Here is an 18,674-nt window from a genome sequence, read left to right as displayed (position 1 = left end):
TTTTCTCTTTTAATTAGTGTTAATGTTTAAAATGTTTATTTCATTGGGCCTAATGTGGTAAAGAAAACACTGCTAAATGACTGAGACAGTTATTTTGTATTAAGTTAAAGGCCTATTGCCCTGTTGAAATTTTTATTGTGTTTAACTGTTCAGTACTGTTCATATTCATTACATTTAAAAACCAGGCATAAAAGTAACTTAAAAGTTACTATCCCTAGTAACTAATTACTTTTGATATACAATAACTGGTGAAGTAATTCAATTACTTTTAAAATAAGTAACTAGTAACTGTAACTAATTACAAATTTTCAGTAACTTGCCGAACACTGGTGTTAAGACAGCGGTAACTTAACTTTGAGGTCCAAACCCCCATAATAATGGTGCTAGAGACTTAGGACCCCAATAACTGGAGGATATTGATTTCACATTTACATTTCATTTAGCGGTTTGAAGCCATTTATCAAACATCTTCTTTGTGCACATGTTGTAAAACATCATGTGGTTCTATAAATTATCCTGCTGCAACTGATGCTATGACTTATATGTCATAACCTCAGGGGACATGTGGGGACAAAACAAAATCATAAGGTTGATCACATAATTTTATTTGTATAGTTTTATCCTAAATTGAACAAATATTATGTAGGTATCTCTTTATACATCATAACAAAAAAAATGCAATCCCAACCCTTAGATTGGGAACCACTGCTCTGGGATCTGATTGAAGGAAGACCACTTGTTGCAACTGTCCCCAGTCTCCCTAATATATAAACCTGAAAATATATAACAGCAAACTGTACAATTGTCCAAAAGAGCGTTAACAGAGCCAGTAAGGGATTGACAGCTCAGCAGAAGAACAAGAATGAAGGAGATCATTCAGTCACCGTCACCCGGCCACTGCTAGGAGGTGTTGAAGAGTCTTATGAGCTGGGGGACAAAATAGTTCCTCAGTGCTTCAGGGGAGCAGGATTAAGACAACTGCAGAGTCTGAAAGTAACAAATTAAACATACAACACACCTCAACTGATTTGAATTGGGCTCTGAGAAGTTTTCCTCCTGCAGCTTATGAATCTAAACACAGTCCTCTGGTAGCAAACTCTTCACATGAATCATTCTACACAGTGAAGTAAGAAATAGCCACAATGTTGGTGTGGCGGTCCACTTTAGAGCAGTTACAGCCTATGACCAAACATTATGTGTATAAAACAAACCATGGGGCCAGATTGTTATTATGTTTATATTTTATTTTTATGGCTGTTGTTTGTCCCATTTATAAGTAAGGACTAACTGAGATTTCGGTGCTGATCCAGATCAGGGGGTGGATCCAGGAATTAGTTTTCACTTTGTTCAACAGTGTAAGATAGTTCAACCTTTTCATTTCTTTCTAAGAAAATGCTTCATGGTTTGTAATGAAAAATATTGGAAACTTTGAGGGGACTGACATTTATGAGCGTTGTGTAGATCCAAATTCAAATCTAGACTGATGGGGCTTGGTGGAGTGTCACTCCTGTAACAGCTTCTTTTATGAGCTGCAGGAGCTGTTGATGTCAAAGTGTCCTTTCAGATATTAAGGTAAAAACCTGTACAGTGATCAATATAATTTGTTCCCTGGTCAAATGTCAATTTTTTCCTTTTGGTGCAATGTCAGCCAGAATGAATAAACTTGCTAATAAAAACCAACACAATTAATATAGACCAATAAAACTGCAATGTCTCAATTAAACTATGAACTGTAGTGTAACATTAACATTTTATCTTCCTCACATTATCCTAAGCACAATGCCTCTTCCTACTCCTTTTTGAAGAGAAAATGAAATATTTATCAATGTTAAATAATGTTACTGTATATTTATGTTGCTCTGTTTTATCTACTACACGTGATTCTGATTATATATAAATTAAACTAAACAATTTCATAGGAAAGTTGGAAGATTATTGTACTGAAACTATTTGTACAAGAGCAGAATGAAGTTTCAGACAGTGGCCACTAGAGAGCGCCACATTGACAGAAAAGAGGTGAAAACACATCACTGCTCATAACCAACAGTTGTTATTTGCTTGTCTTCAACTGAGCCATGCACCACTTCTAAGTTGAAACAGAGAGAGAGAGAGTGGGCAGGTCACAATGTGTGTGAGTATGTTTGTGTCTGTGTGTGTGTGTGTGTGTGTGTGTGTGTGTGTGTGGACAATACACAAACATGTGCAGGTTATCTGAAACAAGCCAGGGGCAGCACACAGAGCATTTATACCTAGTCTGATACTTTCCATTTAAATAACTTAATGAAATACAAAGATAAAGTCCTCCATAGGTAATTGCAAACCTGTGTGTGTGTTGTGAGAGAGAGAGAGAGACAGAGAGAGAGAGAGAGAGAGAGAGAGAGAGAGAGAGAGAGAGAGAGAGAGAGAGAGAGAGAGAGAGATTTTCATGGTGTTTTATTCATGGTGTGAGACAGCTTAGGCCTTGCTCTGCTGTTATCTGGTGACCTCCTACTCTTCCACCACCACACTGGCTCCTGCTACCACATTCATCAACCTGACACCACACACACACTTTTCTCTCTCTCACTCCACACTATCTCATCCCTTGTTCTCTCCACTCCGCTCGTCTTTCCACTCCACAATTCTCCAGCTACATTTCTTCACCTTTTTACTTTCAGTGAGAGAGTGAATGATTCTCTGAACTTATCTCCCGCTCTTTGTGACACATCATTTGTCGTTCTGATTAGTGCCCATAACGGTGCCTCCTGAGTGTGTGCACAGCTGATGGTGTCAGTAAGTGTTTGGCTACAAGAGGAAACCAGCAATCATTAAACTGGACTTGTGTCTGCAAGAAAGACAATTGATTGTGTCTATTCATAAGGCCTCTAGTCCTTTGCAATGATTTAGTTAGTGTGATTTCTTTTCTCTGAACAAATTATGTGTTTTGTTAGAGACACTGACGTTCTTTGGAGGATGAATCCCTCTAACCGTGGTGATGCAGTTGGTTTTCTAGTGAAATGTCATAACAATACTGAATGGATTATCATTAGTGACAGGAAAGGCCCTTTGAACTTATCATTAAAAAATGGAAATGTGGTTGATTTCTATAATAAATGTAATATATTTATTAAAAAGTGATGAACATGATTCGTATGCTGTTGCGTTGAAGAAGCTGTAGCTCATCCACTGGTTAAAAGGTTGGTGGCTTGTTCCACATCTCGAGTCTGCATGTCAAAGTGTCCTTGGGTACAAATATTGAACCTCAGCTTGTCCCTGGTGTTTGAGTGTATGCATGAGAGAGAAGTGCTGTGTATAGAAACACTGTATGAATGGGTGAAAGTGACCTGCAGTGTAAAGAGCTTTGAGTGGTGGCTCGATACATGCAGAATCTTTTTTTACTCCTTTTTTCCGGCTGGATGAAATTCCTTTAAACCTGTAAACATGTGATCGGACTTCTCCATCATTTTTGCCATTTCACACAATAAATGATTAATCGGAAGAAGCAGCAGATTTGGTGATAAAGAAAATGGCTGCTTTTCTTACGGCCCTGCGGCTCTTCTCATCTGAATGGATTTGTGTAGGAAGGAGATGAGTTTCAATCTTCCCGGCTCCTGGTATTATCAACAGTTGTTCTACTTTTTCACACCACTAATGAACACCTCAAGATGGTGTTCTCTGGAGATGGTATATGCTCGTTGGGGGTGGGGGGGTTTGAAGCAAACATTTCCAGCTGCAGCCTCTCTCCGCCACCCCATCACTCCCCATCTTCCTCCTGTCCTGTCCTTCATCGTCCCTCCTCCTCTCGTTTTTCTCTGTCCTAGGTGGTGGCGCTACTGAACATGAGTAATGATGTTGTCATCGCTGTAAGTCTCCATTTATCAATGTCAGATGGAAGAGTAGGAGTGTGGTGGATGTGTGTGTGGTGATGGTGGAGAGGAGAAACAAGGTACCTAAGGAGAGGGGGGGAGGAACGATACAGCAGGAATATGAAGAGAAGGAGAGGAAGGTGGAGAGGAGGGATGAAGAAAAGGGGTGTGGCAGACGGAGGATGAGGAGGAGTGGGTTTGAAAGGGGTGGATTGTGAAAGAGATGAATTACAGTCAAAAGGTCTGGGCCCTGCGTGTGTCCTGTCTGTGTGTCTGTCTGCTGCCACCGACAGGCAGCCTGTGATTCATCATGGCGAAGACTGCCAGACAGAATTAAGGCTCTGCTCTTTAGCATATGCAAGTCTAATTATGCAAATCAGGTCTGTTAGACAAAACATTACTGCAGCAGTTAGTCAGTCTGGTTTTCGGCGCTACATCAATGGGTGTGCATTTGTCTCTGTCACTTCCATGACCCTGAAATGAAATGACTGCTTGTCTGCTAACTGGTTGAGTATCGATGTTGTTGTGGCCTGAGACGATAGACTACCTGCTGATGCAATAGGTTGAAACCCCTTTATTTATCCTTCGCTAGCTCCTATTCTTCCTCAGTCCAGGTTTTGTTGGTTGTTTTTAACGCCAGCCGAGAATGCTGTGGGGCTAGCTAGCTTAACTGAAACCGCTGGTGGCTCAACACGGTGATCTTTCAGCGAGCTTTCTTGCTGAAGCTAACTTTCGTCTCAAAGAGACACCAGACCTGTCAGGTCATGCCATGCATCCATATAATACATTACACAGATCTAAAAGCCGTGTATAAAATCAGCTACTGACACTTCACAGACACCACCTTTCTATGGGCTGTGTCTTTTACAATGATCTACTGGTCTGGCAACCTTAGCAAGGTCAACAAAAACAGGTTGGAGAAAACTGTTAAACTTTGTCAAGAATATTGGCACAAATAGGAAAGATTTCGGCCATGTTTACACAGTTAGGGCCTCTAGGGCATAGCTCATCTTTGTCAGTGCGTGTTTCCTCATCAGGGACAATGTTGAAATTTATCTTGAACATTGACATTTTGTGTGTGTGTGTGTGTGGTTTAAGGTTCTTGTGTGTGATTTAATAAAAAAATACTTAGTGTTAGTTTGCTAACTTTGTCAGCCTATGTCTTCTTTTATTAAGTGATTTCTTTTTTAATAGTGTCAATGCATTCAGTTCTATTTAGCATTTAATCAGGTATAGTTTGACATAGTTATATTAGAAATATGTTTTTTCAGTTTGGGGACTCCATAGGTGTGGTGTACTGACCGTACTTACAAATAAACCCAATGAACAACAAATGTTCATTTAATATGATCAGCGAGAACATTCTCTCTTTATTGTATCTTTTTGAAAAACAAACAAACAAAAAGTCCTTTGTAACTCTCTTTTGTTAACATTTCAGAATTCTGTACAGGATAAAAAGAAATAAGCACTGCTCAAGAACAGAGTCGATCTCAAACTAGAAATAAACAAATGAAAACAAATTCCAATAAAGAGAGGTTTACAATACAAATTAGTAGTAAGACATTGTCTGAAGTGCAATGGCATAGCTCAGATGGGTTAAAAGTGGAAACAAAAAAACTTCAAAATAAAAATACTTCTCTATTTTTCCAACAAACAGTAAATTCTTTACAGAGTAGAGACTGTATTATCTGATGTATTTAAACCTGTAAAAACATATTTACAAATAGCCATTATCTTTTATATAGTTTCTCATAATCACATATATGTCAGCACCAGTAAAAAAACAACAAAAAAAACAGAATAAAACAAACATCAACAACAACAACTTTTGTTTAAATGTTGTCTACAGACTTGGTCCCGGTACATAAAGATTTTTGGAGGAAGCTTCCTCTCTTCCTGAAGGGATTTCAAACCATATCACGAATCGTCACTCTGAAGAAATACAAAAGGGTCGCAGCAGTTGTGACCTTTACTCTAACCCAGAAGTTTTTGTCTACCTTCTTGCCTCTTGGTCGGAGTGGTTAACCTCAGGTGTTTTCCTACACACCGCCTCCTTTTCACTCTGAATTTATACATGAGCCTGCCTGTGGTGCTGCAGTACTATCAAAGTTTTGGAAGTATAAGCAGTGGAGCCACGTTGAAGGCTCAAACATTCAAAGAGTTTATCCAGACACTGACACAGGCTTTCACTTGCTTTTTACCGTTCTCACCTGATAGAACCTGGGAAACGCTGCAACCTATACTTCTGTCTGTCATTGACCTTCAACTCCACACAGTGAGACGGAGCACTTCTACCCCACCGAGCATGACAAAAAAACAAAGTACAGAACCTCATTCAGGGGCGCTACCAAACGCAGCAACACCTACGGGACAAACGGACATGGTGGTTAGAGTTTGTATTTAAAGGGTTGATTTGTACAACGGTAACAACCATGAGAACAGATGCGTGGATGGCAAGGAGAGTTAGTTTACAGAGAAGAAGGCTTTTTGGTTCGTTGATTACAGCATCATCCTCCAAACGTTCACTCTGATCAACTAAATACAAAGTAATGCACTCGCAGACTCATTTTCATTCATCTTTTAACCAAGATTGCAAAACAGAGAGAGGAGTAAGGTGTTATCTTACCAACGACTACTGTATTAAAACCCATCCAACAGATATTTATGAATCAACCATGAGGGCGAAGGAGTGGACAGACTACAGTTTACTGAGAGGAGGGGAAACACTGACTTCAGTGGAAGCACTGCTTGGTTTAATGCTAACTGGCGCTAACTGTAGTCACCCTATAAGCCCTGATCAGCTGTCTGAAGCTTCTCTACTTCCTCTAAAACTTTCTGCAGTGATTCGTTTTCTTAGTAAAGCGCTGCAAGGGGACAACTCGTATTTCTTCACAGTAGTGTTACAGTATAGCACAGTTATATTCTAGTCTGGAGCGAGGGTGTTTTATAGCTGCGGTATAAGAGAAGCCGTGATGCAAAGCAGGGCCACGGTGACTTGACAACCAGCTGCGCAACGATCGGAAGAGAAGGCTGAGGTGCGACGGGAGGACAAACAGATATTAAAAGGACATAAACTAAAAGAGGGCTAATTTCAACTTCTTTTTTTGTGTGCTTTTTAAGCAACGAAGACACAACCAGCATTGTTGTTAGAGATAAAACACAGCAACAAACAAAACGATATGTAGGTGGTTTTTTAGATGAGCTTTTTTTTCCCTTAAAAAGAAGAAGTCACTTGTGGTGCTTGAATACATTCAGTGCCCAGCGAATCATTCTGCTTCGTGTCAGCCTGATGCATGTGATGTGGTTTGTGTCACACAGGGAGAGGGTTTCATGTTATATTAGCTCTGTTAGCTGCCTCTCACACATCTGCTCATCCTCCCGGGCTGATGTTTGTTTGTTTGGTGGGTGATTGGTGTGTGTGTGTGTGTGTTAGAGAGCTTTTGAGACCAAATGCTTGCTTTAGCTGCCTATTGTCTTTGTCTTCCTTTATGTGCATACCTGTCATCCACAGCCACACACAGGAAATGAACCCCCTCATCAAAAAAAAAGGAAAAGAAAGAAAAAATAACGCCACCCAGGTCGGTTGCCTAGCAAAAGCACTAGAGGGCAGAGTGCGCTTGTCTGGCACAATAGAGGAACATAATTTGTTCTGTTGTGATGTTCACAATTTAAACAGAGAAAGGAGTGTTGAGAGTGAGGAACGAGAGAAGTAATGAGAATGAGAGAGAGACAGAGAGAGATCAAGTGAAAAGAACAGAGTGAGAGAGTGTGTGGGAGAGAGATTTGTGTGTGTTGTGTGTGTGTGTTTGTGTGTATATGGGGGACACAAATCTAAGAGAGGAAATGGGAGCATTGAGAGTGCTTTCTACTCCCTTCAGCTCCTCACACAGTTGAGAGATCTGAGCAGCACTGAGCTGGGTGGCACAAACACACAAACACAAATAAATTGCTGTCTTGAGAACAAGTCTTCCTTCCCCTTCATCAGTCTGTGGTGTTCAATCAGCCTCTGCTGAAGCCTGGGCTCAAGGCGCTGCTGTGTAAACGTGGCTCGCTTTCAAACACTGGAACATGAGAAAAATTCATGCCGCGAAAAAAAAGAAGGAAACTAATGAAACACACCTCTTAATCTCTATATTGGTTTTTCATTAATATGAACAAGACATAATGATTGCTCTCTCTCCATCACACAATCGCACACATACACTCATACACAAAATGGAACACAATAACCCATTTATAACCTTGCCCATGTTTTACAAAACAAAACATGCCAGTCTACGTCGTGTCGCTCTGTTTTACTTTCTCAGGTTTTAACTTTTGTCCTACTTTAATGTTTAGTTCATCCAGTAAAAACTCTTCTCCACTTTCCCTGTTTGCTATTGGCTCGGGAAAAACTCCTCCATCCACCCATCGCTTGAGTCCAGCTCCGCCCCTGAGCCATCTCCCATTCCGAAGGCTGCGCCACCTGAGGGCCCGCCCCCATATCCGTAAGATGACATGTCCTGATTGGCTGTCCTCTGGTAGCCCTGCGGCTGACCTCCAACCCCAACTCCTGTGGGTCCATAGGGTCCACCTCCCCCTGTCCCGATTCCTGGTCCCCCCGGTCCTGGTCCGAAACTCCCCATCCCAGTCATCCCCTGGCCCATCACCCCCGGGTTCATTCCCTGGTTCATGACCATGGGCCGGGGCTGGTTGGTCCTGGGCTGACCGCCCATGTGAGGGCCCATCATGGGGCCACCCATACCTGCAGCTGGGTTGCCCACCCTTGGGTCCATCCCCTGGCTCATCCCCTGTCCCGGGCCCTGAAAGTGTTGCTTGGCCATGCGAGGGGGTTGACCTTGCTGCATCCCATAACCCTGGGCTGAGCTGAACCCCACCATGTCTCCACCACTTCCTGTAGTCCTTCCGACTCCTCCCCCCATGGCTTGCAGACTCTGTCCTTGCTGCTGCGGCCAGCCGCCCGCTCCCATCACCCCGCCACCTCCTCCTGCTCCAAGCATGCTTTGCAGTCTCTGTGCCTGAGCTTTGGCATTGGGAGGAGGGCCTTTGAGGGGTTGCTGGGTCATGGAGTTCATTAACATGCCCTGTCCCCCGTACCCTCCAGCTCCACCACCTCCGGGGCCTCCTGGCATACCTCCTACCCCAGGACCCGCACCTGCTTGCCTCGGAGGCCCTCCAGCAGGGTTGTGCTGTGGTGGAAGACCCATTGAGGCTTGGACGCTTTGGCTCTGGTGCTGCTGCTGGTGGATCATTTGGCTCATGGAGGGGTTGAGCCCATACAGGGAACCCTGGTTAGACCCCTGGTTGCCATAGGGTAGACCCATGTCCGCTTGGGGTCCCACAGAGCCACCCTGGCTCTGAACAGAACTCATCTGGACCATCTGCTGCTGGCTCTGCTGCTGCTGCTGTAAGAGTCGGGCAGCTCGGATGTTCTGGAGAGCCTGGCTCCTGGATGCCAGATCCTGAGGAGGACCTGGTAATGGAGAACAAGAGGAGTTAAAACAAGAGAACAGACACTATGGAGTTAGGAAATAATTAAGCCATTTTCAGAAATGAACTCTGGAGGATCTCGGCATAGTTGGGTCTGGACCTTCTCCAGAGTTTGCCTTCACACATGGACAACGCTGCAATAGATCCTCTGCTCAGACACATTCAAAACAACACAGACATTTCATGGAGAGTTCAGGTGAGGGGTGGGGCTGCAGGGAGAGGCAGGATGTAGCGGATCAATTCTGCTGCTGAATTCATATGCTTTTGTTTACAGCACATAGACACTGGCGTCGGCCCTTATCACCAAAAGCTCTCCTGTCATTGGTGGGGGGCTAGGGGGCTGGTCCAGGAAACTCCCCATAAACTCCAGAGGCTCTCACTTTGATGTTTAAGTTCTCACATAGAGCCCCTACGGGGAATGTCCGGAGATTCTCCAGAGTTCAGTGCGTGTCTAAAACAGCTTTACAGAAACAGAACTCATCGAGAAACAGGACTTTGTGAAATAACTTTGGTGCCTGTTTACCAAACCCACTAAATGGCACATAAGACCAATAAAATAAGTCAGGATAAGATTTATTTCAAATCCTGCCACAGGAAAATAAAACTTAATATACTTAAGCACAAACACTTTACTTTCCTGCTTTTTCCTATTAGTGACTCGCGATTGGCAGAGCTGAGGAGGTCTGCTAGCGTGGAAATGGCTCAAAGTCCTCTAATAAATCCACTTCTGTCCACTAATCCCTAACCTCGCATTTCTGACTGTAACTGTAACAGCGGAGTGAGAGTGAAGAGGATCACACACTTCTGACTCGTATAAGTAAGCAGGTGGAGGTAGCATAACAAAGCAAAACAGCTATGCATATTCTGTGTATAGCTTCATAGAAATATGAATGTTCTCATTGCAGGTGACGCTGATACACTACAGGACAGCTGAACCAATATATATATCCGGGCCAGGGTTTCATGCTGGAGTCCCGTCTTCCTCTCCACATTATCTCCCAGACTTGCAGATAGTCTCTCTGATGGCTATAAAAGGCTTTTAACTTGACTCTCCTCCTCCCTCCCTGCATTTTCTTTATCCCTCAATCATACACTCACCCACTCGTCTCTTTCTCTTGTCTTTCTTCCCTCCTTCTACCTACCAGACCATCTATCTATTCTGCTTGTTGCCAGCCCCCCCCCTCTCTTTCCCACTTCCCTCCTCTCATCCATCTCTCTGACTTCACCAGAACTCTGGGGGGATCCAGGACAGACAAGTTGCCTTGGTAACAGGCAGAGAAGGAATATTCTATATTTTTTTGGGAGAGGGGGAGAGAGAGAAAAAGAGAGCGAGAGAGAGGAAGAGAGAAGCCGAGGAGTGTCTGAGTGCCAACTGATGTATCGACAGAGACAGACAGTGAGGACGAGGTTTGGTTTCAGGATGACGTGCGGTCGACACTGCTGTTTGCTTCATGTTTTCATCAGTCCATCTGTCTGTGAATATGTCACAGAGTGAACTGTAAAATCTGTCTTGGCACTTGACCATCTATACCATACTTCTTGCAGACGGAGTACACATATGTGATTTTATTTAACCATCTGGATAATCTGCAAAGAAATGGAAATTGTTTGGCCAAAAATCCAATTACTAATGTGAACATTGATAGAAATGCTGGAGAATTTAGGTCAGGTCTTGCCTCCATCATTAAAAAAATCTATTGAGGTGCTGCCATTCTTGTGTTTTGCATACATTGTGTTGCACAGATAGAATAAATGCAAGCATTTGTATCTCTCACCTTGGTATTGATTGACTTGGGGGTATGGATTCCTCTGGCCTTGGCCCATCTGTCTGGGGAGGTGCTGCTGCTGTTGGAGCTACAGACACAGACATATACACATTTTTATTATACATTAGTATTGAGTGATCCTCTAATTCAGTGCCAGTGTCAACAGGATAATCCCTTCATATCCACACCATGTAAACACAACACAAAGTGGAGTGTCTCTCTGCTGCTCATTGCTGAAAAGTTCGGACTTGACTTAACAGTCAGTTTTTTTCAAGAAAAGCAAAATATCAAGAGGTGTCACATTAACATAACTATGATGTTTCATGAAAATAAAAACCAAAATGGGTTAATGGATGAACGGACCAGTGGACATACTGAGCACTACATCCTCATATGTTATGTTTTGGTACAGCAGAAGTGAGACAGATGTTTACTCAAGGTGAGACAGGTGTTTTTGGTACAGCAGATGTGGGACGGATGTTTTGGTTCTGGAGAAGCAAGACAGATGTTTTTTGTAAAGCTGAGGTGAGACAGAAGTTTTTGGTACACCAGAGGTTAGACGGGTATATTTGGTATTGGATGAGTCAAACAGGTATGTGCCACTGGGAATAAACAAATAAACCAAACTCAGCCTAGACACTCTTGTATTGCTGATACAGTAAAGGATTGGAAAAACGTTAAGGTTTTTTATTTGTAGTAAAGAATCTGGGTCTTTTGGCATAAAAACCACTGCTGATTGTGAGCCTGGACAGGAGAGGGTGTTGCTTGTTTAAAGAGAGGCATTATATCCAGTTAACAGTTCACACTAAACCCCAGCAGGATGTGTTTCCCTTCAGACACCTATATCTTGTGTGTCTGTGTATGTTTTAGCAGATCCAATTAAAACCAACATGGTGGGTGGTGACTTCAGAGTTCAGAACTCTTTAGTATTTGATTCCCTCACAGAGAGAGAAATGAGAAGAAAACACCAAATTATCACAGCAGGCAGCCACACACACGCAGCCACACACACACACACACACACACACACACACACACACACACACACATGCCCAAGCGCACACACACGCAAACGCACACACACACACACACACACATAAAAGGAAGTAGTAAAGAGGGGGCTGGTAGAGGGTAATTATACATGCAACCAGACAACAGTAAAGAAGACAAGAGGATGGGGATGCTCTTGTTAGAGCTGCAGACACATACAAATATAGAGGGCTGTATGGACAAACCATGTTCACACACAAATTATAATTTAATGAGCAACAGATGAATCACTCTGCTTTTTAATCCCCACACATACACACTGACATATAAAAGCCTCACCTGCTCAGCCAGTAGCTGCTGCTGCTGCTGCTGCCTCTGTTCTCTGAAGAGCTGCTGTTTCTGCTGCTCCATCATGAGCATCTGCACCCGCTTCTCCTGCTCCATTGCCATCATCTGTTTCATCATGGCCGCCTGCTGCTGATTGCCCGCATAGCCTGGAGGTGGTCCTGACCCCTGGTTGGGTCCAACTCCTGAGGCCACACCTCCACCAGGATGAGGAGGAGGGATAGCGCCAGGTGGTCGTGACATTCCCACCACACCTTGCTCCTGCACAGACAGAAAGGAGGGCAGAGTTGGTAAGACGGAGTGTTGGCCAATCACCTCTCAATCATTAATCAATCATTAATCATATGACACGAATCAAATCGTGTCATATAGGCCGATTTGCTTTCTAGTCAAAGTACATCCGTACTACTTTTTGTCTGATAATGCATCAACTCTGCTACTGATGTCCTACGCCTGATGTCCACACTACTAGCTACACTAGCCGCTAAAAAACACTGCTGACCCCTATTTAGTTTGAAAACTCAGAGGCCGCACTTCAGTTTGCTGGTCAGAAACGGAGATGCTTCGAATGATGACATAGACACTCACAACCGCTAGCTGATTAGGGCTTTCAGTCGCGACATAGCTTTCGCATTATCAGTCAGACTCATATCACATGAACCACATGAAAAGAACTGGCATCAGCCTTGGCTACTAGTATAGAATGCTGCAGGGATAATCAATTACAAGCATTGCTGACTATTTTATTGGCTTACAATTTTTGTGCACTGAAATTCAAAATTTTACAATGATACAACTACTTACATAGAAGACAAGCTATCTTTCGCACAACCTGTGTAGACCGGCACGAGCATGTCCAGTGTAATTGAGTGGTCGAAAACGCCGTTTTCAAACATAGCAGTATGGATGTAGCCTTAGAGGAGATTAGAGGCTTAGCTTCTAAAAATTACTAGAAAACCTAAAAACTAGAAACAGCCATCTTAGATCTAATCAAAGATAACAAAAACTACTCAGCAGCCGCCCAACTAACTAAACTACTTTATTTTAAGACACTTGCGTTTTCGCGTGGATACAATTTGCTAACTAGTGGGGTTTTGAGGTGCTGGCAAGCAGATTTAGTATCTTTGTGCTATGCGAGGCTAACCTGCAGCGAGGGATTGCTTCATTCGTACCAGACAGATATCAGAGTGGTTCTTATCTTCTCATATGACTCTTTGCAAGAAAGCAAACAAATGTATTTCCAAACTCTCCAACTCTTGCTTGATAGTCTATTTAAGTAAAAAACTAAACCAAAAAAGGCCAAATAATCTTTTACACGACAAAACAAAGACTCTTCAAGTCCTCTTCACTGTCATTGTTACAGCTCTGTATCACAAGTGAAGGTAACATCATTACAGGTCCAGAGGGTTTACATATTCAACACACTCCCAGCATTGTAGGCATCTACATGTCTTCAGGCACGACACTGCAGTCAAGCTTTTTGCTTTATAGGAGCTCACAAAGACACAGTCCAGGTGTCTGGACACCTCAGTGAATGAGACTGAGGAGCCAGATAAAGACAGGACTGCTTCAAGATTCCGCACATCAGGCCACCCTGAGTCCTCCCAACAGAGCTTTGGTGGCTCCGTGCTGCATACATTATCTCCTCATTAGCATATAAAGAGCACTTCCTGCTCCACTCAGCCATATGCAAATCTTTAATAGGATGAAATGGCCTGCTCTGGCCAATGGGAGAGGAGCGTTTATGAATCTATTAAAGGTTAGACAGCTGAACGAGAGTGGACATTGTTTAGGCAATAAGAGAGGGAGAATGCCTGAGAGGAGCGGAGAGGACGAGTCAGGCCTCTACAGAGTTTGCACATATAAAAATAGTACCACACGCGGCAACGCTGAGCACACAAACTACAACAAAACAGTTTCTAACTGCAGGGAGAGATCAAAACATCAATAGCAGGATTGTGAATCGTGGCGTTGGCTATATTCTGCAACACACCACTATACTCGATATGTTTTGAAAGAGCCAAAGCCTCATAATCCGTACTGAGGCTCCGCTCTTCTTAGAAAGGAGTTAGGTGGAGATAAACCTCATATATTAGAGCACAAGGAAAACCCTGTGGAGCAAACAGAATTGGCTGCTTAAGACTGGCTCACCAGACAGCCAGACGAGACTGATCGATGTTCAGAGCTACGTGGTTCATCTCTGGTTGGCATGTTCCTGCTGGATGGCAGCAGAGCACAGAGACCGGATAGGAGCGGAGCTTGGTAGGAGAGGAGTAGTGTAAGGATTTGACCAACGGGTGGCAGTGGTGATCTTTAAGTGTGTGTGTGTGTGTGTGTGTGTGTGTGTGTGTGTGTCTCTCTCTTTCTTCTCAGCAGATGGCTCAATCATGACGGTTCTGATCTACGATCTCTCCCTCTCCCCCACTCACTCTCTCTACGTCTTTTCTTTCTCTCCCTCTAAACACCCCATCATCAAACTCCTTTCTTCACTCTTTCTCCCTTCTCTCACTCTGTAGATGTGTGTGTGTGTGTGTGTGTGTGTGTGTGTGTGTGGGGGGGGGTGTTCCTGAGTCATGTCCACACATTTTCCAGAGAACATGGAATGAGGAAAGGAAAGGTATGAGAGAACTAAAGATTTTGGTGAAGGTGGTGTGTGTTATAGTGTCAGCAGGTGAAATGACAGAAAAGTATAGAATGGTATATAAATAAATACTGTGTTTTAGTTAATAAAGACAGATAAAGGCAGTAAAGATGAAAAAAGAGCAAGTGCATTAGCAGAAGTATAACTGTAGTGTTGCTAATATACAATGAATTGAATGTCATACCAATTATGCTCATTGAATACAGAGCAGGTATCCTCTTTAGAAGGAAAAAAGCTAATTAAATTAACAGAAGAGAAAAGAAAAGAGCATGTGTGAACAAATAAGGAACAGAAGAGAGCAGACGAGAGGAGGAGATGAGCAAAGCCGGGCAGGACTTTTTAAAGAAGGGGAAGCTGTGTGTGGGGGGGGGAGGGGGTCCAAAAGAGGAGGGGTAAAAGGTGGGACTGGGGAGATAGCAGGAGAGAGGAGTGCAGGTACCCTGGCAACAGTTGCTGCGGCGAGGAGCAGATGGCCCTTGGAGGAGCAGTTATGGCTGCCACGCCTGGTCACCCTCAGCAACGCTGGGCAGACCCAGATGAAGCATACTTACACAAAAACTAATTTTTACTACTTCTTCCTTTCTTTCCATCCGCTTTGTCCTTGCTCATGTTTGTGGTTGAATAATGTAACAAAGAGCATCCACACTGTCTGCTCTGCTGTGTCCTTCACCCCTGTCCCACCAAATCAATCTTTCGTTTCCTCTAAATCCCTGACACTCCTCTCACGCTTCATTCTGGCACCTTGGTTTTGTGAGATTTGACATGGATTCTGCGAGATTTGACATGGATGGGTCAGTGACTAATACTTAACTAATAACAACATAAACTCCAGAAGCTAGGGTTTAAGCCTCTAACAGCTGCTGTGGTCTGTCTCAAAGTAACTTTGCTGCAGGAAAGACAGAAAGCAAGAGGAAAGGAAAAAGAGGATGAAATGAAAGGAGAGGTATTGGTATCACATGGTACTCCGTAGGATGTGTGTGTCTGTTTTTCAATGTGTGTGTGTGTGTGTGTGTGTGTGTATCAGAGGCTGTCAGCTTTATTGGGTTATGAGGCATGGAGAGCCCAGGTGATTACATTACATGTGAGGTAAGCGGAAATGTGCGTGTGCATGTTTGTAAGTGGGGTTGACCATTTTATTCCTGCATCTCATGGGGCAGAAATGTATGTCTACTCTGTGTGTCTAGAATGTTCTGTTCACACTAATGTTATTTTTGATGATATTTTTCTCTAAGTTTGATCTCCAACACATCTTTTACAAAAACTCTTCTGTGAGTGTATGGGGGTAAAAAAAAGTGTTTTCTTACTGTATTTCTCTCTCTGTTTGGTTAGCACTGCTAGCTAAACATAACATTACTGCACCACATTATCGACATTCACAGTCCTCTGCCTCACCCAATTAATAATCAGATATAGTAAGTATAAAAATGATGTGCAGCTCTTGGTTTTTACCTAATGCTGTCAAAGGAAGACTGAGCATGCTCAGAAATTCTTCTCTGGTATTTGACAGAACGTTGATGTAGATTTTATCACCCCCAATTAGCCTGGCATGCTTGTTTGAGTGTTTGTAGTCGTTGTGGGCGATATTTAATGAAAACAAAGGTCGTGTCGACAGAGGTTTAAAAAAATCGAATATTCATTCAAAAAGTATACACAGCTATGTAGACAAGGCCAAAATGTGTATCTGCAAACACAACGCACTCTTAAAGACAAATATAGCATCACCTGATGCCTGCCTTACAGTTCTTGCATGAAGGCATCACAACTACACACCAACGCGCACACACACTGCCAATGAGAGCAGTGGTGCCTGACAGCAGAGCACTAGGTGTCTGTGTGCTCTCCACAGTAGCTAACATCTGTCACCCACTTGTGTAAGAGAAAGGCGGGAGGGCGTGTGAAGAGGAGGAGAGCAGCCATGGTGTAAGATAGAAAGCGGAGAGATGGATGAATGGATGGATGGTTGAAATGGTTCATTAGACTCTCACATAAACTACGGGTGCAGTAACACTAAGGAGGTGACCAGGAAGTGAATGTGCCCACATTATCTCTGGATTGTGTGTTCAGACAAAGGTCGTAGTTGCAGCAATTGATAGTTTACGTTGCGGATGCTCTGAGGGTGTTGAAGCTGCGTCTGGTTCAAAGTCACAGGCTTGATCTCTTTTAACAGCTGGAGCTTATCAATGTCTGAATGTCCTTGAGTTTTACACTGGCTGACCTTGCTCTCTGACCCCTGTGATGTCTGAGATGTGGAGAAATATGCTAATGAAATAAGCTCTAAACATACTGGTAGTAACATGATGAGATGCAACAGAAGTGGTGTGTCTACAAGTTTAGAGGTACCAGCATGAATGAATCAACACATTTATAGCAAAAAATTTGAAATTTTGCAACTTGCCATCGTGATTTGAACTTCAGGGCCACCATATGAAAAAGGCAAGCTTTAATTTGTAGCTCATAATACTACATTATAATCCAAATTAAAGGTGGCATGAAAATAATATTTCCAAGTTGTTAATTGTTTACAAATCATTTTTTTCTACATATATTTAACAATACCAAAAGTTGTATCATAGTATTATCACATCTTAATCTCTGTCTTTCCTGATAAACAGCTTCAACTCATGTCTCATCCTGCACTTTTTTTCTACACATTTTTGCGAAGACTGATATGATTTCAAATTGGAACGTTCTCTCGCTACTAAGTCTTACAGATAGTGACTTGTGCACAGGGTCCTACGCCGTCCAATTTGTTGGATTAATCTGCAGGAGTAGGCGAGGGTGTCGGTTTAAAGTCCTCGTCATGATTTTCCCTGCTGAACAGCTGGTTACTGTCAACTCAGAGCGGGGGAGTAACGCTTCAACGCTACTCACTGGAGTAAACTCCAATCAATATCTGTGACACCTTCTCCATAACGTTGTGTTTTCCACCTGACACGTAAACACATGAAATCGAATAGTGCTCTGACATACATATCACAGCTTCTTTTAGCAACGGCCACTGACTTTTCAAGAATTTTGACAGTCAGCTAACTTTGCCAACTGATGGTGACTGAAGATGACCAGAAATCTTAAGGTTGTCAAAACATTTTAGAGAAGGAAGGAAGAAAAGTACACCAGATAAACAATGAAAATTCTATTAAAATTATCCCCTAAAAATAGGAAAAACCCCAGAAAAATGTCCGTAAAACCTAAAAATGAAACTTGAAAAAATTACCAGAAAAACCCACACTGATTAAACTAGTGAATCTGTAGCCACTGTACAATGTTGTAAAGCCAGTCTTACTAACTATTCGGGATTCCATCTGATTGTACAAGAAGGTAACCATAAAGAAGAGAAACACAACCTGCTGCATGTTTTTAGTTTCTTACTGCTGAACATGGTCAACGTAAAGTGGAGGAATGAAGTAAGTGTACTGAAAAACTCACAGGTGTAATGTGCATTAGGGCACATGGTTAAGATATTACTATGCAGCACCAGCTGACTGATCCATAACGACACATGCACATACGAAAACACACATGCACACTAACCCTGAGCAGATGGTGTAGCCAGACCTCATAGTATTAAACTATCCCCACGGCACCAGAGGTAAAAGA

At 42.8% G+C, this 18,674-nt stretch overlaps 1 protein-coding gene across 1 annotated transcript in view; it reads right to left on the bottom strand.

Annotated features, from left to right (window-relative positions):
• Positions 1 to 5,191: 5,191 nt before the first annotated feature.
• The window catches only part of maml3 (mastermind-like transcriptional coactivator 3), a 102,156-nt gene continuing 88,673 nt past the window's right edge, over positions 5,192 to 18,674 (bottom strand). The window contains exons 4-6 of the mRNA XM_062388489.1: positions 12,431 to 12,697; positions 11,111 to 11,189; positions 5,192 to 9,318 (exon numbers count right to left, since the gene is read on the bottom strand). Coding sequence (XP_062244473.1) covers positions 8,222 to 9,318; positions 11,111 to 11,189; positions 12,431 to 12,697 — 1,443 coding nt within the window. The 3' untranslated portion in view covers positions 5,192 to 8,221. The remainder of the gene's footprint in view (positions 9,319 to 11,110; positions 11,190 to 12,430; positions 12,698 to 18,674) is intronic.

The sequence above is a fragment of the Platichthys flesus genome, chromosome 5 (genome assembly GCF_949316205.1).
Source record: "Platichthys flesus chromosome 5, fPlaFle2.1, whole genome shotgun sequence".
Taxonomy (NCBI): Eukaryota; Metazoa; Chordata; class Actinopteri; order Pleuronectiformes; family Pleuronectidae; genus Platichthys; species Platichthys flesus.
The sequence above is the reverse complement of the archived record's forward strand: the minus strand, read 5'-3'. Positions and strand labels throughout refer to the sequence as shown.